The 21,592-nt window shown below is 35.7% G+C and overlaps 1 protein-coding gene across 5 annotated transcripts in view; it reads right to left on the bottom strand.

The window, feature by feature from the left end:
- The window catches only part of NEBL (nebulette), a 251,612-nt gene that overhangs the window by 80,292 nt on the left and 149,728 nt on the right, over positions 1–21,592 (bottom strand). The window contains exons 1-5 of one of the 5 annotated variants that reach the window (XM_027887604.1): positions 17,023–17,099; positions 7,100–7,143; positions 6,401–6,566; positions 5,668–5,890; positions 5,502–5,573 (exon numbers count right to left, since the gene is read on the bottom strand). The exons of 2 other annotated variants lie outside the window; for them this stretch is intronic. In XM_027887604.1, the coding sequence (XP_027743405.1) occupies positions 5,502–5,573; positions 5,668–5,733 (138 nt within the window). In that variant the 5' untranslated portion in view covers positions 5,734–5,890; positions 6,401–6,566; positions 7,100–7,143; positions 17,023–17,099. Of the gene's footprint in view, positions 1–5,501; positions 5,574–5,667; positions 5,891–6,400; positions 6,567–7,099; positions 7,144–17,022; positions 17,100–21,592 lie in introns of those variants that run through there. 2 more of the 5 variants (XM_027887603.1, XM_027887605.1) reach the window with 2 other exon arrangements.

The following is a 21,592-nucleotide window of genomic DNA, read 5'->3' as shown; positions in this document are numbered from 1 at the left end:
TCAGAAGGCCACTGCCAAACCATTGCGTACAAAGCACCCACGTAACGACATGCAAGTAATAACAGAATGTAAGACCAAATAAATTTTAAATTGAGCGATTTTTAAATTGTGTATGCACAAAGGAAACAATTTCTTAAACAAAACACCATGACGTATTTTGCAAAAAAAATTGAAGCACAAGTTTTTTTTTAACAACCAACCTTTATCTTACCATGGGCTAACAGTATGGGCAGGTATCACATGACTTGATGAATCAGTTACTATTTGTATTAGTGAGACTACAAGAAGGATAAAATCTATGGACATAATTAATGTGTAGGTACCTTTATTATATCAGAACTTCATGAAGAAAGGCGATGAAATACGATGAGATAGACTAAATAAGTTTTAAAGACAGACACTTTGTGTGGATAGCCTTAAATGTTTTAGTGACATTTCTTTGTACATACAATATTTTAGATCAATGTAAATTTAATTATTTAATACTAAGCTCTTTCATGGTTATTATCTACTACTATTTCTCTAACCCCATTTTCACATTCTGCTTAACAGCAGCTTGCATTTATGCACTCTAGACTTGCTGACAAGCTCTGACAGAAGCAATATGATCTGCATCTGAGCATTACAGAAATATGCGGTCTTAATTTCCTCCCTCTCTGAATCCTTAATGGATATCACAAGTTCTAGTCTATGCTTCTCTACAGGGACCTGGAAAATTCATGAGAAGGATGGTAGCTTACACAAAATCAGCTCCTTTACTTTTTGATGCAAACTTTTTGTCCTCTGCAAAATGGATTAGATAATGCGGAATTCATCTAAAACTCGTGACTACTTAATCCTCACACAGGAAACAATTTTAATATTGAACTTATCCATATTTGGACTACTGAAAGAATCTACATCTCATTACCAAATCATATTGTCCGCCTTTGTGGACTACAGTCTATTCTAAATAAAAACTGTTTGGTGAACAATGGGTGTCATGATTTTATTTAGGGACCACAAAGCCAGTGGTTCATGTAACCTGTGTGTGACACCATACTCCAAGGTAATCACAGAGCAATATACAAAAAAATTGTAGTTTTTTGATCAACATGAGCAGGCACTTATTGTTCAACCTGCACACATGCATGGGAAATCTATGGAGCTGACTGTCTACTGATTAGGTTTGATGGCATTCCCAGTAGAAACTGCTGTAAAGCTGTGACTCTGGTAGAGAAGACAGAGAGTCTTACTGCTCACAGCTTAGATAAATCATCCAGAGATATCAAAAGTTAATTGTAATACATCCATTTTAACTACAGAGCAATAATTGCATTCAAAAATCAAACATAAAAGCTTCCTAAGGTGTATTTAATTGGAGTGAATGACAGAACATGACCAGAAGAAACAATCAAAACTGTTCTGTTGGAGAAGTCGTGCTTTCAAACTATGCATAAACAGTAAAGGACTAGTGCCACCTTCTTACTCCTTTATTACTCACATTTATTATAGTAACCCATAGAGGCCACAAAATAAACACAAATGGACCATTTAGAAAGGACAAATAACAAAATGTTCAAACTGTGATCCAACACATCCCATTCGGCTACAGAATTGTCCACATTGCTTGGAAAGAGATAGATGGAAGATGAAATGGAACAAGTATAATGAAGTCATGACGCCTGCAGTTAAAAACAAATTTATTGTAAATGATGCAACCAAGATGCTCAAGAGGTTGGCTATGACTGAACATAACCAATGGCTGGAAGGAATAGGCAGAGAAGCTACCATTCCTCTTCAAGATTTGGAGTTAAACATTCAAATGTCTAAAATACTAAATAGGAAATTTTGCCTGCAAGTGACTTGCCCTTCATCACAAAATATGCTGTTTAGATTGAACAGATCTAGTAAACCTTGTGAAAAAAAAAAAAAAAAAAAACAAATAGAAAAAATTTGCAAATGATGGCCTGGAGCCACTGCTCTTTCAATATATTTTTGAAGTCCAATAGCTCATTAAAGGTCCAGTTTCTCTCCTTATCCTTTTCTTCTCCCTGACTCATCATAAAACTAACTCTGACCAGCAGCACAACTATCCAGTAAAAGTGGATTAAAATTCCTAGACAACCACCAAAACAGTAAGCTTTAAGCTGAATTTTTTCTTAATGGATGTTATATTGAAAGATCAGCTTTATAAAATAAGGGCATCCAACTTTTAAGCTGAAGTTTCCCAGTTTGCCAAGAAAATTCATCTCACCCATGGCCTGTTCTATCAGTCTTTTCAAGGGAGAAACACAGAGGGAGATTGTGGGATAAAGGAAAGACTCCAATGGTAACAGCTTAATCCAAGCAGCAACCATTCCTTTGTATTCAGGGGCACATACTAATCTAACTTTAATATAAATAACCATGTCAACAGTCATCATGCCAAGATCCACTGTAGAACTGTCATGTCTCAAATACCCATTTAAGTTTGGAAAAACAACAAAGCTTCTTATCTAGCTTTTATGCTAAAAGAAAAGGAAACTTTTTTCCACTAAGGACTCACTTTCCAACCCTACATTAATAATTTATAATCTCTTATAAGACTAAGAACTGTGTTAAACCACAGATCCATCTAATACAAAATCCTCTCTCTGTGGTCACAGCAACCTAGAGAAAAGCATGAGAAAATACATGGCAGGCTTACAGTACTATTACTCCACAGTATTTTAGCAGTCTCCAGCAATTTGGACCTCAAAGTCCTCCTGACTTAGAGGTGTGGCTAGTAATGGTGAGTGCAGGGGAACAGCTGCACCCAGAATTAGGTGGTCAGAACCCTGTTAGGATGAGTGGAAAGGCATACTTACTCTAGGTCTTTTTGGCCTTTATAACAGAGACATGCTAAAGCAAGGACAGCTAAATGGCAAGTAGTCTACTTTGTATATAATGGAAAAGAAGCACTGCTACCACACATGACCAAAACTGAGCAGAATCTTCAGTGCAGAGTGTCTGACATTCTACCGAAAAGGATTACGATAGTTTGGTCAAATATCATGTAGAATAATTCCCGTATCTGCTTATAACAGTATCAGCAACATCACACCACATAATCAAAATAAATATGAAAATATGCCACAAGCAAATGGACAGGCTCAATTTCAATATGGAAGAGAAAAGGCCTGGAAAGGAAGGTAATTCATATGAGTCAAACACATGACAGTTTTGAAAACATTTGTGGAATAAAAGTGCATCATGGAGGGAGACTAAATGAAATGGCTGTTGAGAGAAAAAATCCAGGGGGTATCACAGCCACAGAACAAACTTCAAATGAAACTGAGGATTTTCTCAAGAACAGGAGCACATAAACACAACTTCCCCTACATACAACTCAAGACTGACAGCTATGCATGCACTAAGGACTGCCATCATAACACTTTTTTAAAACCATATTGCCAAACTAAAGTCAGCCTGCAAAGAATACAGGGCAAGCATAAGGCAACCCCAGTATCTAAGGCATGTGCACTCCTGGCACCGCTTTCTGATGGAGGAGCTGTGCTGACAGCTCCACCATCAGAGAAAGGCAATCACCCAGTCTCGTGGTCAGCAAGGACACAGGCTGCTCTCCCAAGGTCATCTTAGGACCAAACTGCAAGTGCCATAAAACCACTGAACACATAAAAAGTATAAATGTACACCAATGATAAATCCACACAAACAATAGTTTCTGCAAAGGTTCATGGTAAAAAGGATAAGGAGTATATAAAAAGTTCTGAATGTCAGTGAGTCAAAAATCAAAGGTAAGAATGCAAACTCCTGGCAGTTTATTGGTCTCCACAATGAAATGTGCAGGGTAAAGAATTTATCCCCCAGCACAAAGGACTTCACTGAATAGAAGAAATTCCATCATAGCAAAAATTCTGGGGAACAACATTCATACTCTATACATGTGCATATTCCATTCAAACCAATGATTTCATAAGAGGCTGGATAAGGTCTTAAAGTTGGATGCTATTTTTAAACACAGAGTCTTTTTTTTTTAAATTAAATTGGTCTGAACCTTTATGTATTGTTCTTGCCTTGAAAGCATTAATGACGCTTTGCCATTATGCTTGACATACCTCAAAGAAAATCCAACACAGTTGTAGGCTAAAGGTATCACAAGTTTACAGCAAAAAAATCCCTGAACCATTATAAGCTTCAGAAATCTGGCTTGACTTAGTTATTCACCCTAGCTCTCAAGGCCCAGCAGAAAATCCGACAAAATACAGCCACTCCATTTATCAGTTAATTAACAACCACAGCCAACATTACTCCTAATGGCTACACAGCATAGTAATAATCCCTTTTCAATTAAAAAAAATATTTCTTTAGCACTTTTCAATAAGTTTTTGCCTTTAAGAACAGCAACCACATTTAGAAAATTTAGAAAGAAGCTGCATGGAAGCAGTAAATGTATTTTGGGTCAGATAAGTGCTCCAGGTCTATTTTCATTTTGGCCTTTACATGAATTGACAGGCACTTAATGCACCATATGCCATTTTTTCCCAAAGAAAGCATGTAGATGGCTATTAGTAAAAAAAATTAATCTCTACTATTTCCTAAAGTAGATTGAGATTACAAGGGAGCCATCTTGGTAGCTTCTCTTAAGGATGTATCCAATTTTCAGCACTCTTTCTGTGACAATTGCAATAGACAATATATGGACAAAGAGGAAACTTTGACCTTGTCAAGTCACCCTTTCAAGCCAGCACTGTAACACTTACACATCCTGTTCTTCTGAGTTACCTATTTTTTTCTGATATATAACCCCTAAAAATTTATACCTAAAGTGTAGATTCTGTATGTTCTATTCCCAGAAAATCAACATAATAAATCTACATATAGAGTACAACACAACATGAGCCTGACATCACTTTTCAGTTTATTTAGAATATTCTAAACTCACTCTCTCCTCAGTAATGTCTTGGATCTGATCTATGATGTTTATATAATGTCTATAACTGATAAACGGTTTTAAAAATCTACAGTAACTAAGTCAAGAATAAGCTAGTTAAATGATTTTTGAAGATATTCTAGCACTTCAATGGATTTGTCCTATAAGCATAGACAGTAACAATATTCTGAGCAGTAACATTCAAAATTCATTTTTAACCTCCCTCCTTACAGGATGTAAGTTCTATTCAAACCAATCAAACTGCATAGGAGTAGGCTATAACCAGAAAAAATATTGCATTTTTCTGATGAAAGCAGCCAAGGTGTTCTTATGGCAGATGCCAGACACACATATTTTGAAATATTCTCCTTTCTAGGGTCTGTGCTTCATATCATTGAAGTGCTCTGAAAAGCTCATCCCTCTGTCGCTGATAACTTAAGGTACTAGAGTAATCTGTGTTTTTGTATTACTTTGTGTGCTTTTATATCTGAGCCTTGGATGGGTACATGCTACAATGCAAATATCTGAGAAAATATGTATCATAAATATAAACACACTTGAAAAAAGAAATTCAAATATAAGGATGCAAATAGTCACCGTCACTTACATCACTTATTAATTCACTGCATTTTCGGGCCAGTTCCATATTTCTGTCCTCAATAACAGGCTTGAGGAAGACCTGTAGGAAAAAGGTAGTCATTCAAGGTTTATCGTCCTGAAAAGTAACTACAGAAGGAAGTAAGCACTTTTAAAAGCTATTGAGTTTAACTCACCTTTTCTTCTTCTTCTCCATTTTCATTTTCATCCTCCCTGAGGTCCTGAATGACAGACACTCGCATTTTAATACTTTGCAGGAAACAACAATGAAAACTCTGAAAAGGTTCAGTGCTGGCTGAAACAGCTCAGATCCTCCAGCATGCCTGGATTTGTGTCCTCTACTGCACTTAATGCCACCACGGCTCCTTCCTTTTTTAGGCAGCACTTGACAGTCTTTATCTGAACAATTCAGTGTGAGTGAACTGAAAAGCATTGCAGATGGACTTGCTAGCTATCAGTCACAGCAGAGCTAATACTTTCTTACTGATAAAATATAATTAAATGACCTATCCCCATCAACTATTTTTAAAATTACTATGAACACAATTAAAGTACTGTGATGCAGTTAATTTGCAACATAAGTAACTTAGTAAAATTAACAGGATTAAAAGGAGAATACTGAGTCTAAGTTTGCGGTAACACTGCCCAGTTCTAAGATACCAGGCATCAACGACTCCAAAACTGTTATCACAAAACTTTTTTTGCCCAATAATAGAGCTTTTTGATTAAAAAAAAAAAGCCATTTGTTAAAGCCATTTCTCATTTGCCAGTAGGTGTAACTGCTAGTACATTTTTCAGAATTACTTCTTCCCCGCAAAGCTTATAAAATTCCTTAAATACTTTCCATATCATCTCAGCTACAGTTCAAACCTGCGCATATATAGATACAGACAAGTCTGTATTACTTACAAGTGTACGTGGCTATGTATTCACACAGACATGTACGTTCCTTCACTGTTACAAACTGCCATGGTCTGCAGTCTCAAAACCAGCCTCTTTCAGTATGAAGTCACTGACTCCAGCTGCAATGAAACTGAAAGATATCCTTATGTCAACCGGTGCAGAATATTTACTTCTGTAAAACAAGCAATGAGGTATTATAGGATCAGTTGGAGGAACCAGCATTTTAAGATAATTTCTCTTTCCAAATTGTAGTTTGTGTATTTCTCATTTTCTTTATCTAGAAAAGTCATTCACCACTACACAGCTTTGCAATCAGGCAAAGATGTAAGGAATGTGTGTTCCTTAAAAAAAAAAAAAAAAAAAAAAAAAACTTCAAAGACTTTTAAGTACTTAAAAACAACATCCTTAGAGCTTATTCAAAAACATACATTTCCTTAGAAAAAGAAACATTTCAAAGATGAGAAAAAATAAAACATTTGACACAGTTAAAGTTTGAAAATATGGAAAAAAAAGTATTAAGAACAAAGGCACAAACTGCTTTCAGCCTAAAACAAGAGATAGAATTCTTTATACATTAATGGCACAGAAAACTTCAAGACTTTCCATTCTAATCTCAAATATAAACTCCTAAAGTTCAGGTTTGGATTGGCACTGCTGAAGTTTAGGTTTAAACCTAGAAGTCTGGTTTGTATAGATGAGAATTACCTGTGATTTATGCTGACTGCTTCTGGAGTTCAGGGTGGTTTAGTCTTATAAGATGCATATTCACAGTAATAGGTTGGTTTTGAAGGTTATGGACATAACAAATATATTCCTAAAAAACAGACTCACGTTATTTCAAGGACCACATATTAAGGAGACAGAGCACCTACAAAAGTGCCAAACAAAAATGCAGCACTGAGGCTTCACTTTGGGATTTTTGTTATGGTAACGCAAATACTCTATTCTTTCAGTGCAGACAATTTCCCCTCTCTTCCTACATTTAATAAATTTTTTAAGTGAAGACATTGAAAAATATTTAAGAGAGTAGAGAAATGCTATTAGTAGCTGCAAAGCTGGCTGCATATGGAGAAATCTTTTGCTATTTTTTGCACCAGAAAGCAATTATGGTCAAAATGACAAAGTCAAAACTGTTCATGTTTTGGGGGGAAAAGGGAAGTGTTCAGCTTTTTAACCTGCTTACATTGTATCTCGTAAGAGATGTTTTATTTATATGAATAAAATTCATATATTCTGGTTTCCCTGCATTGGTTTCTGCATAATAAAAATCTGCAAGATCACTTTTGGTCACTGAAGTGATCAGGCAGTTAGACTTCATGATCACTGTAGGTCCCTTCCAACTGAAATATTCTATTCCATTCCATTCTACTATCCGTAACTGCTTGGATACAATTAATTTTTTTCTCGTTTTTGCATGATCTGGGTCAGACATAACTAAGCATTCGAATGCCCTATGTCCCATGTAGCTTCCATAATACAAGGATTTCAAGACAGCTGCTCTAACTTGATTAATATAATCATATTAAAGAAAAATATATCACTATGCACAGAGGGGGAAATATCACAGAATCAACTAATTGTACACAAGGTATTCAAAATTCCACTTTTCGCATAATAGATGCAGTAAGATACTATAGGACACAGAAACCTGTTTCACTTTTTTTCCCTCCTCAAAACTGAATACTATCAGAGAAAATTCACTCTGCAATAAAACAAGCCTGAAAATTTAATATATCCAGATATAATTCAGGCAAGAATTTGTTAGGACTATTTAAGAGTTGCATGGTTTAGAAGTGCATTATGATTCAATTAATAGCCTGCAGATCAAGAAGAATTATAGAAAGGCTTGGGTTGGAAGGCACTATAAAGATAATCCAGTTCTAACTCACTGTCAAGGGCAAAGGTGCCCCTCACTAGATCAGGTTGCTCATCCAACCTGGCCTTGAACACTTCCAGGCATGAGAAAGAAGCTTTAGTTACTTCCATAAGAGGCAATAAATAATCTAGAATCAGCAGGAATGTTTGTGTACATTTACAACATTTTTAAAACTATGCTAAAAATACTGAATCTAATCTGACAAAGGCCTAGTTAAAATGCTGAGCTTTACATCCCCAAAACAATCATGAACTGTGTTGTATTAAAGATTATTTTTCACCTACAAATCGTCCATTTTTGACCAAATCTCCAAACTGACACTTCTGAACCATTTTCCACTACATATAATGGAATAATCCGTAGTCATTTGTTCTGGTATGAAACAGCACAGATTAAACAAAATCCAATTGTACAGAATTTAAAAAAAAAACACTGTAAAGGAGTGCTAAGATGTGTATACATAGTATTTACAGGCACACGGGGCATGGCAGAATTAGAATTTCTTACTGCATTATAGATAACTTAATATGCATACAAAGAGGAAAAATGGCTTCTTCAGAGAAGTACCTAATTCATTCAAGTTTTGTAAGGAAATGCTGCATAGCTCCACATTTCTACTTCCACCCACCCGGCATGGACGTTTCACATCTCGGTTCAGATTTAGCCTTAAAAATGAGGCTATTTTGTTGAAGATGCAACAACATTAAAATAACTAAATTGTTCACAGAAGCGCAGTACTTGACATACACAACCTTTACTATGTATGAACCTTTCATCAGAGAAGACAAGCATTCCAGAAGCAAACTATATTGTTTATCCTATGAAAGAAGACATTTCAATCTCCCAGCACTTAGGGCTGTCATTGGGTTGTGTTGATGCACTATTTTTTGACACAGAACGTTACTCAAGTACTTGGTTTAAATACATATTTGCTGAGGAGGCAGAACCAGAAGAAACATGGGGGGTAAATGAGCCTGGATCTCCATGAGTATGAGTTGACCCAGCAGGTGAATGGTTCAGGAGCACAGTTGGGCAGCTTTCCCACTTTGATCCTACACAGCTGAGTCCACATCCGGTCAAAGCCACACCATCTCCTTGTCCCTTTATCAATCTTTCGAGAAATACATTTGGGAGTTGTTAGCCCAGAAAGTTAAAATGTTTCATCTCATCTTGGCCCTGATAACAATAAAGCAGTGACTCTCAATTCTGTCCCTGAATAAACAATACCGCTGGACTTTTTTGGCATAATCCCCAAAAGCCTTCTCAGATATGAAATATCCACGTGTACTAATGAGCTGAAAGAATTTGTGTACTACTTCACAGAACAGCAGAAGCTTTTCTTGCCCTAATAAAGACACCAGAAACATCACCATCTCAACTCTGTTTAATGCAGAGTTCCTTATGGGGTACCTGAACATAGGTTGCCAATTAAGGACCAAGGTACTTCAGGTCAAAGTCTGCACAGATTATACTGAGAGGTATGTACACATTATGAATATACTCCTTTCAATTCTGGACTGAAAACTTAATAAGAGCAGAGCAAGTGTTTTAGTGCTTTTCCTGTTTCCAGTGAGCTAAAAATCAACCCACAGACAACCCTGAAATTAAAATGTTATTTTCTGCTCTAACTGGACAGACATGCATACTGCTGAAATAAGCGCAATTAATTCAACACAATACAGATGGTGGTGTCTTTTCAAAAAGCACACAAGCCATTTGTAAATGCTGAGACTCAATTACTTTTTATTTCTAGAAATACTCATCTATCTGACTAGGAGTTCCTAGCAGCCCTGCATAAGGAAGTTCATAGTTAGGCTATCAGTACCAGAATCACAAACAGAAAAATGAGAGGAATCCCAGCCTGCCAGTTTTAATCTCCCTGAACATTAAACACCAATTCACATTAACTAAGGAAATTCAAGAGGTGGCTCTATTTAGAAAAAAACTTACTCATAAGCTTATATCTGTCAGAGCATTAACACTGCATTTATCAATAACACTTCAAAACCTGCAAATACCTCCTGGTTCTAAGCTACAATTTTCATTCAATGTAAGTTATTTTATTTAAGGTTTTGGTAAAGCAGAGAGTGGCAATGATATTTTTAAAGGCAAATAAAAATGAGATGTTAGAATACTGAGTTTTGAATCCCAGAAAACCTAAAGAATTTTCAGTGTCTAATAAATATATAAATATAGACATTTTTTGCAAACACACACTCTCCGAGACATTATCTAGCCCAACTGGATTTTGATGACAGAGCATTTCAGATGTCTGTATGGTACGTAGCTAGTTTCACATAATAATACCCAATTTAACCTAGATACCAGAAGCAGTGTAGTCTGAGCTCATTATCCTGAGAAGTGAACCCATTCAGAACTGAAAGTAGTCACCAGGGTACAAGATTGTGCCATGCAAATGTAACCTTAGCTGTGATCAGGAACAATACATTGAAATAAATCAACATAAAGCTTTTCATGTACTAATGTATTCTAAAAATACCACAAAACCTCTGCTTCAGTTTTCTGCCAATATTCATAGTTGCCTACATTGTTTACACAATATTTTTTAAGCCTCAAAAATGGTACTTCCTAGCTGGGATACACAGTTCCTCGTATATCTTTTTTCTAATTTTTCATTTGTCAAGAAATTAAATCCTCAACGATGAAGCAATTTGGTGTTTCCACCTCTTCAATATTTTCAGTTTAACCAGAAGCCTGAAAAATCTATCCCCCCTAAAGCTCTCTTCACAAGGTGGTGCATTAGGAGCTGAGATGCCATGTTTGACTGCATTGCAACTGTTTAATCCACTCCACCTGACATAACTGTGCCAATTCCCTTTCTTGTTCAGCATCATAAAGCCCCTTCCCCCTTAACCAAGTGTTTAACTAGGTATGGGAGTCCACCAGAGCTAACAGCTCTGCGGTATAGCAGCTGAGGCTCTTCAGCATCTCTTACTATTACATTACAACAATGAATAGTCATGATATGTTTTCCTATCACCTGCAAAACTGGAGCTCTGGTGCTCAGTGGTCAAAAGACCTGCATGCTAGTCCCCTGAAACCAGTGGAGAGCAATACACATCCAAGCTATCTCTCTGCTCTACAGATGGAGGCTCCGATTTCACAAGGCTGCTCTACAGAAGATGGCTAGAAAATGAAACTATCAGCTGACTGTGTCAGGTATCTATAAAAAGAAAGTCACATTTGGCAGAAGGGGGAAATACAGGGATTTAATGGCTTTTCTCTTGGGACTCCTTAAATGCAGGAAAGTTTGGATAGATCAATGTTTTCCATTTACAAAAATTTGATTTTATCCAAAACTAGGTCCTATGGAAGAAAGAGCCAGGAATATATAATAATATATAATAAGCCAGGAATATATAATAAATTGGAAATTTTTCTTTGCTATAAATCACAGCTAAAATGCAGGTAAAAGGTACAAAGCCAGTAATAAGCAAGTTTCATTTTGCCTCAATAAATCCTAAAAAGCTAAAGATATTTCCTTTCTCCTTTTGGTGACTATATATTCATATACAACCTACTGTAGCCTGAAATAATAGAAAGATGTATTTGTCTTCCATACAGACTCTCTTTTAGTTCTTAGCTATATAGATTGGGCATGTTTGCTTGCCAGGAATTCTTCTTGTGGTATTACTTTGAATTTAACTGCCTGAACTGACAGAAACTCCTGGAGCAGCAAAACAAAATTGGACATTTCCTATAAATTTAATTTTCAGCCTATAACCCTCACTTACCTAATGAATGTCTTTTTTTCTAGAAACAAAAGCCATGTTGTTTATTTTACTTGTACTTAATTGAGTCTTTTCTTCGCCATATTTCTGCACTTGTATTTTCATAGTCCTTGTACATTAACTCTCTGGACTGAACAATGCCAATACCATATGTAACACATACCTTTAAAAATACCTTTAAAATTGTACTGTTCTGGAACACTTCATATGTACTGTAATTCTCAAGTAAGTTACATTTGCATCAAATTGCTACAGACAGCTAACTGTAAAACAAAAAACTTCACTCTTCACTGGCAGTTATTTAAAATAATAGCTTTTAAATTTCAGAATAGTCTTCAGAAAGCTCCCCAAAACAGAAAAGATGAAACCAAACAGGCCAGGATAAGAAAAGAAATTTAATTAACACATTTGAAGTAACAGAAGTCACTTGTTCAATGATAAAAAGTTTATTTTAGTAATTCATTTTTTTTATCAACACAAATAATTTCAAGTCATAAATAACTGATGGAGAAAGTATATTTTGTAGTACCTTCAGATACTAAAAGACAAAAATAAATCTTTACTTATGTAAAACATACATCACTCTTATTGTGCTTAAAATTATCGGTCCTTAAATCTCATTTGGAGAGAAAAAAAAAGCAGTTCACTTCTTTTTCTACTTAGTGAATTGTACCCATCATAAGATTTTAACCAGAAAGCAAGTTACACATACTTTGTGTCCAAGAGTGTTAAATCTGGATTGTCATAGTCTCTTAGCCTACCGTTCCACGGATGATAGGTTAAGACAATGGTACACACGAGCTGTACTATGAATTTATTAGTGTAATCAAAAAAAAAAAAGCACATAATATATAAAATGCACATTCAGAAAAGACAGAGTTTATAATGACTGATAGATAGCTCATTATTCCCAAAAAAAGGTACTGTGTCAAAATAGTCTACTTGAATAAATATTAATTTTTAAGTGCTTATAACAGGTTACAATGGATTGTAAATACAACTCTTAATAAACCTGTATTGAAAAGAACCTTTTAACAAAGGACCCCATAGTAAGGGCTCTCTGGGCAGCCTAATCCTGTAATTGTGTTTGTGGTTTTAACTGAGGAGAGCAACTTACGAGTTCTTGAGCATTGACTATGATGTTGAAGAAAGTACACTAAAAATACAATAGCTAGCAATAATATGTCACAGAAATGTTAGATCCTTATGCACACTCTGTCTAACAACAATATACACAAGTTTCCATGACAACACTGACAAGATGATAAAAACATCTTCTTCCACCATCCACTGAAAAATACTTTTCTGCTTATATCATTGATGAGGTGGCAAGTACCTGATTCAGAAATGTCAACTTGCATTTAGTAACATATTTTTATATTCAAAGAAATGCAGACCATCTTTTTAAAGGATTTAATTGAATATCTGAAGAAGATTAAAATGATTCATGATCTGATTTTTTTAGTCTTTTAATACAAGTTAGATCAAACTTTACCTTTTACTTTAGTTGTGGTCCATAGTTTATCTGCAAAATTTCAGCTTAAAATTTTTTTACATCTAGGGAAATTTCTTTTGCATGGATCAAATAAAAGCTGATCCAGCACTTTCCAAATAAACAGTGCCAATTTTAGCAGAAGAATGTATTATTTTTAAATTGGCTTAATTTTGATCTATCATTCACCAAAAAAATTATGAAAAAATATATAAAGCAGTTATGCTTTATCAGTTACTTAATTTGCTTTCACATTAAAGCATCATCTTACTTCAAGTCTGAATTGTTTTCTTCAAAACAGTAGTGGACACAAAACTGGTATTTCTTGCTTCAGTTTACTTTTTAGACATTCTTGGGACCTGGTTACTCTTGAAAACAAGCTATGACAACAGTGGAACTTAAATTTGCAGTTATCTCAATATTGATACTTTTAGGTGAGCATACTTCTCCATCAACTAAAAACTATCATAATACTTATTAAAATGTCAGTTCTTATATTTTACTATAGCAAAAATAGTTCCCATAAGTTAATAATAAAAATTTAGTGCTACGATGCTCTCCGTATAACACAGTATATCTAAATTACCTCTTGAAAAAGCACACTGAATTACAGTTCTTCAAATCAAAGAAGGCTAATGCCTGCACTGCGTGAAACACCACAGTAAGTACCTCCTGAGAGGAGAAAGGCAAAAAAAAAACCATAGCAATGTTTTGTACACTACAAATTATCCAGAAATACCACCTTTGGGCATGATCGCTGGTTGCTGCTAATAACATTAATACATTTTACTCTTACAGCTTCTTGTGGGTATGATTTAAAAAATTTTATAAGTACAGAGCTAAAGCCTTTGATTGAGAATACAGACACAGAGCAAGCCAAATCCTCTCCCTGTCCTCAGGCATTTGAGGCCTCAGCTGGAGTCAGACTTAAGAACAGCCATGGGTAGTAAGCAAGCCTGACCAAAAAACTTGCTCCTATTGTGCTGCTGATTCACGGTCAATTGACAATCACAGTACAGACAGAGGTTTGGGAGGAGCAGCAGACTTGATTTGGAGAACAAGCTGTCCTAAATCTCCTTTGAACATCTGGAATTCTGTAAAGACAATAAATACCTACTCTACAGGACCGGTCCTTGCTCTATACCTGAAGATATATGATAATCCTATCATTTTGTTTTACAAGGTGGAGAACAGGGAGCCATGAAACAAAGCAGCATCTCCACAGTAAGAAAGGAAGCCTGCAATGAATCAAGATTTCTTGACTTCCAGCCCTACAGTTTTAATGCTGATATCACTGAGCTTCTCAACAGGATTTTTCCTGGCTCTTTTTCAGTGATATTTCTGTTAAGTCATTTCCAGCATAAACTAACTCTTAACTTATAATACTCTATTTACAGCATTGAAGATGGGTTTTTTCCCCTAGAACATCTCACTGCTAAACAAATTTTAGTGTTGATACAGCCTAAAAAAATACGAAAGGAAAAACTGAAAGGAGATCAGAACACAGATCAGTTCTTTCATTTAGGACCTTATACTAAACTACAATTAGTAATTGATTGGGTTAATGTGCAGGATAGAGTTGGAATAACAGTGTATATAGTTGTTATGCAAATTATTTTGAATGTCTCTTCAGTTATCAGCAGTCACTATTCAGCATGAAACAAGCAAGATAACCTCTCTGAAATCTTGCATATAGAAAGAGAGAGAAAATACCATGTTCCTTCCTGGCCATCTGATCTCTAAATTAAAGTTATAGTAGGATGTTTTTATGTTGAATTCAAAAGAATAGGTAATATTAAAAAGTTAATTTCAAATGTAGTTGGGTAAGTTTCTATTTAAATTGCATTTTTGTAAATATTTATTCATTTTTTTACATACATAAACCATCACTAGAGAATTAATTTGTGTTAGGGCCTAAGGCCTAGCTTTGAAGAGCTTTTAGTCTTTTTATCTCTTTGATGATCTCATGGGAAGTCTAAGCCTGCCTTTCAGCACAAAAACCTCCAAAGCCTGAGGCTGCCTCTGGAAGAATTATATTTGCCTTAAGGTCTGTGGTAAATGTATTTTGGCAGCTTTACTCTACAGCTAAAGAAATTTCTCAATCTCATCAGAAAAGTGTACGCAATAACGATAATCTGTAATACAAAACTGCAAACCCCGGGGGTGGGAAGTGCCTAATCTTACATACATGGATGCTGTTCTACAGCCCCAGATGTAACTACACATTTCACTTCCTTTTAACAATTTTAAACCATCTCTTTGAAAGATGAAGATGCAGCTATAATATGTTCTGTGTAGACATTCAAAATATGTCAGACTCAGCTTCCCCAAGCTTATATTTAAATCCTAGGATATTAACATCCAGTACAGCACAGCATTTGACTAATGCTATCCACAGGGAGGTTTTAAGACGTTAGAACTTTCTACAGCTAAAAATCAAACTAAGGTAAAAAATGAGTATCGGAGTACAAGTCATGTTAATCTCCTGTTGGCTGTAAGGCTAATAATGAGTTTAATCTTATTGTTTCACCATCATTAAACATTCAAACAGCCTTTGGAGCAGCAGCCAGAACCAAGATACCCAGCCCTCAGTGTGTGATAACCACAAGACTCGGCCAGAGAGCCCTGCTCCCTCATGAGGCTCTTCTCTGGCCCATGAACATTCTGTTCTTGTCCACACCACTGCACAGCTTCAGCAGAATGCCCATCAGGATCCCCATTACAGTCAGGATTAGGCCCCTCAGCCACAGACTGAAGCATCTGCTGAGCTGGAATCAATGTCTATCACTTCCCAGAGGAATGTCATCACACCTGAACTAACAGGAAAATGGTAGTAAGCCTTCCCCACTCTGAACACCCAGTTCCTGAGCGAGCGTGTTTGTGACAAATACACTGCAGGCAAGCTTAAAATTCTGCCTAAAGACTTCAGCTGAGAGGCTCTGACAGGATTTAGGCACTGGGCAGACAAGGGACCATTTGGATGCTGAATACCTGCATGATGCTGTTCTCTGCAGAGCTGCAGATTCTGCTCTCTGCTCATACACATTGTGTCAGAGTGTTGAAAATGAAACCACATGAAATATCTCACCTGAGCATGCAAATCTTTTGTGAATGCCATGATCTTCAGCTTCCTAATATAAGAAGACAGTTTACCAAACTCTAGTTTAAAACACAACTGCAGAATAATATCAGAACTTTTACAATGATGAACTGGTGGACAAGACTCAATAGGTTTTCTGAACAGTATTTAGATAACATCATAATGACATCAAGGCAGATGGAGATATCATATATCAGACTAGCAGTATTTAAAGTAACATTACAAGACTAAAAGCTAAAAAGTATATCTTAGGTGCTCATGAACTTTGCTAGATAAAATTTTTTAAAATAAAAGTTGCTGGTTTTGATATTTAAGTTTTATATTGTTGTTAGTCACTTTCAAAAAGAACAACACAAATTGCCAGACATAAAACTGTTAATAATCTTAAAGTAGAGAATGAATAATTACCATTTGGTCAAGACGAAGTCTACAGAAGTGACACTCCAATTTCTGGGACTCAGCTTTTAAGAAGCATAGGGTCACTACAAGGACAGAACCCCATAATCTTAGAATTTTTTTTAAAAATCCTTAAAAAAAATGAAAAAAAAAAAAAGGTAAGTAAACAAGAGAAAATAAGTCTGTTCTCATTGTAACACCCCTGAATGATATGATCTCTGTCTTGAGTCCAACAAATACTAAGATTTAACTACATACACTTCAATTAGATTTTTCTTTGAAGGCCTGCTTCTATCTGAACTGCAAAAATTTTGCCTTTATCCCACTTTGACTTAATCGATGTACTGATAAAAGTTATAAAAGCAGGTAAGGGGATTTGTTCATATGTAGAAAACTCGATGAATTTGCATATTGTCAAATTTAACCAGTTTTGTTACATAAAATTTCCTGCACAAGTCTATCAGTCTTTGCTGCTTTGCTTTCATTTGAAAAGCACTGAATTTCTGCTGTGATTTGTTTCTTCTAGTGTAAAATGACTTCCAGACAGTGCAAGAACATGGACATTCCTCATAGATTTTATGTCCATTATAAATTATAATTAATGCTGCTGGAGACTCAAATTAATGACATGGTTTAATTCACTACTATTCCCTTCTATTCTAGCCACAAAAGGGTTTAAAAATAAACATGCTCTATGTTCTAAAAAAAAAACAACAAAAGTTTTCTTCCCATGCAGATAGCCATTATCTTTTCATCAATAAGGATATGTATTCATTACCAATGTAAGCAATATAGGTACTCCAGAGATAAAATGGAGCTGGGGAGAGCTTAGAAAAAATGCTAAAGTTAACTGAACTTTAAAATAAATAAGGTATAAATAGAAGATGAGATCATTAGGTAAATTTTGGTCTAGAACTAAAATCCAGGTTTCCTTCTTTTACAAGATGTGTTATCCACAGTAGGGTTCAGTTTATTGCACTCTGAATTGCAGACTGTACTTTGTCAAAAACAGTAAATGTACTGACTGGTATAGAAAAATATCTATCCATATATTCTTCATCCATGGGAAAAATAATTTGGAATAGAACCATGTTCCTCCATAACCTATTATATACTGAAATATGCATTTGCCTTGATTCAAATCTAAACACAAAAAGACAAAATGTTTTCATGTCTTTGCTCATTATGAAAGAGAAGATATAGTATTTGAGACATATTATGCCAAATACTGTCTGCCAGTATTTAAGATTAATAAAGATGCAGAAATCTCTTTATTTATGTCACTCTTATCTGAAGAATCAAAGACAGTGTATATACTGATTTTAATCAGACATCCCTATATTTTTCCACATGGTGTCTCAGTTTCCCATCACTTCCTTTCAGGACACTCAGGTGTTCATTCAGTAAATATAAACAAAATGTTTTGTCTTTTTAAATAAATAAGAAAAGTTGTTTCAAAACATAGCTGCATGAAGAATTTGTTCTGCATTTACCCTGGGCAGCACAGTGGAACATGTGTTCAGAATGATGGACAGCATTTGGAATAAAGAGAAAAATGGAGTGAGAGTTGACTTAAGTAAAGCTCTTTTGTTCTAAGTGAATAATAATGAATCCCGCTCAGTCTTTCAAAAAGTCAATCAGAATCCTATGCTATTGGAAAAGTTGCTCCACTTGGAGAGACAAACTAATGTCATTGCTGAATCAGAAGCTGGCAACACCTACAACAATACATGTTTTTAAAGCACATCTTTGTCTTCTGGGTGAGTATGTCATATGGTAAGCTTAAATGACATGCCTTCCATGCCCCAGCTTGTGATTTTGAAAATGTCTCTTTGTATCTCTATTTTTAAACTCAACTGGAGAAATACAAAATAAAGACATTTTAAGACTATTTTAAGAAAAATACTGTGGCTGGCAAACAAAATATTGCATAAAAAGAAAGAATGCACAGATACAAAACCAAGAAAAGCAAATACTTCATAACAAGAGGCAGTCCTCAGCTTAGCCATACAATGTTTACAATTTTGTTTCTGTGTATTCTTTTCTTTCTTCCTTCCACACATTATTGTCAGTAACTTCTATACTGTATACAGTACTGGAAGAAATTTAACTTACATTTTCAAATATATTGTTATTCCACTGAATTTTTTAATTCCCAAATTCATCTGCAATGACAGATTTTTCCTCTCAGGTGAAACGGTTTGTTCAATGCTGTATTTACATGAGGCAATGTATTTTGTGTATAGATTTTAATTCCTTGCAGTATTCTATCTGCCTCAGCTCCATATTCTTTCCAGATACAAAAACATTTTTGTGGGGAAGTGGCAAAAGGATGTTTATTTTTCCTACAGATAGCTGTAGCCACATGATTTCCTCCATACCACTGTGGCTTCTCATCCTTTTTTCCAACATCCATTCACCAGCAGTGCTTGGCTGCACCAAGTCCCCACTATCGTTTCAAATTAATGAATTAATGGAAGAAACAAACAGAAGGAAAAGCTGGCAGCACAGAACATTCATTCTTCTTCCAAAATCTAAAGCTGAACACATTTTTGAAAATAAGGCACTGTTGGATACTTTCAATAACACGCTGTTGTATTTGGATGGTGCAGTTAAAAATGTTTTTTACTTAAATCCTATAGCCAGATCTCATTTACTGAAGATTGCTGCCACAGTGTGTGCTTTGCACAGGACGTGGTATGAAAGCAATTCAAGATGTCACAGTGAGTGTTACGCTTCCTCTGCCGCTGCCCTCCCATCCTGCCTCCAATCTCCGGATACTCTAAACAACTCTAAGTTCCTCCTGGCCAGACCAAATGAACCTCCAGAATCACCAGCTTCACGCTTCCCTTCCCCAAGTCTGTTTGCTATTCCATACAAGCCCATTCTCAGACTACGTTACTGCAGCTCCACACAACAGTTCAAAAAAAATTTTGATGGGACCACCTACACAGAAAACACACAGTGCATCCCATGATACTGTGAAAATCAGAGCTGGTCTAACACATTACGATGGTAACATCATCAGCATGCTGTCTGCACTAATGCAGGGTTTCCATGTCAAGGAGATGAAGAGGGTGAATGGGAAGAAAAGTCAGCTGTCACAAAACTACCAAGATGGAGACAACCACAGTGAAAAATGGCATAATACTTTTCCAGTGCTCCCACAGGTTAACCACGTGTCTGCTCCTGTGTCATTCCCATTCCTCTCCCACTGCTATTCTCCTTTCACAGGTGCCACATGTGCAAGTCTCTTTACACTTGAGCTGCAGCACACTCCCTCTGGACGTGTGACAGTTTAACAACTTCAAGCTTTAAAATTTCTTTATATGGCAAATATGTTCCAGTGCAAAGTCAACCCGGGTAATTTAATTCCACTGTTTTCAGGTCAATGACCTTTTTCAGATGAGCCCTAACAAACAGATGGCTGGCATACAGTAAGACAACTACCCCTACAATGAATGTATGGCCATGACCAGAGCAGGCTATCTTATGAAAAACATATTCTATAGAGCTCAACTGAATTCCTACTTTTCTACTTCATAAAACAAAATCAGCACAACTGAGAAAGATATGAAGCAGTGAACATTCATTTTCAAATTAAATCAATGGATGATTGTAAGCACACAAAAAGCAGATGCGTTTGATCTGGAGATCTCAACTTTACATTGTCGCTCCTCAGATGAGAGCTCTACTTTTAGCACCAAAAAAACAAAAACAAACAAACAAACAAAACCACCACAAACAAAACAAAACAAACAAAACATACTTCTCCAGAAAATTTACGTATTTTGTAGAATTTGAACAGGTCTAGGTCAACTTCAAAATCAGTTCCTATGAAATCAATCATAAGAATTAAGAAAAAAGAGTCTTCCAGGTAAGGAGTCAGAGGAACAATTACAGGCCCAAGCAGGAAGTTTATGGCAGATATATTTGATGTGCCAAGATTAGCCAAGATTTCTTAGAAGTTGGAATGAACTTTGTGTTCTACATTTAAAATTGAAGGTCAGACCTTTATGTACAATCATGGAGTGGAAAGACCAGTTTGGACAATGAAAATACAGCAAATACAGTACTTAGGTTATTAAAAATATGAGAATATTATACATAAAAACATTTATAACTCTGAATGTAATTCAGAGTTATAAAACCCTAAATTTGGTCTTTACTGAGGATTCCATAAAAACCTGAAATTTGGCATTTCCTACCTAACCTTACAAATGTTTGTCAATGCATTCCTAGTAATATTTTCTTCAATATTTTGTATATAGCTTTCTAGTTTATCTTCCCAAAAGCTAAGAAAGCAAGAAGTCCTGGACTGACACTCACACAGCCTCTACCCAGGATGCAACATTTAAACCCATCAAACAGATCTCTGCCACCTGAGTTGACAAACTAAGGATAGACTGTCTTGTCCTTTGCCACACATCTCAATCTGCCAGTCCTACCAGGCTCTAAAAATAGCTTCCTGTCAAAGTTAACATTTATATTATATCTTTCCCCAAACACTAATGGTTCTTTACAAACTGATAGTCCATTTCCTTGCCCAGGTTGTCCTAATTTCCTCCATTTCTGCCAAACA

Source organism: Empidonax traillii, unplaced genomic scaffold, assembly GCF_003031625.1.
Source record: "Empidonax traillii isolate 1590-97213 ecotype Southwest subspecies unplaced genomic scaffold, ASM303162v1 scaffold217:size1918799, whole genome shotgun sequence".
Classification (NCBI taxonomy): domain Eukaryota; kingdom Metazoa; phylum Chordata; class Aves; order Passeriformes; family Tyrannidae; genus Empidonax; species Empidonax traillii.
The sequence above is the reverse complement of the archived record's forward strand: the minus strand, read 5'-3'. Positions and strand labels throughout refer to the sequence as shown.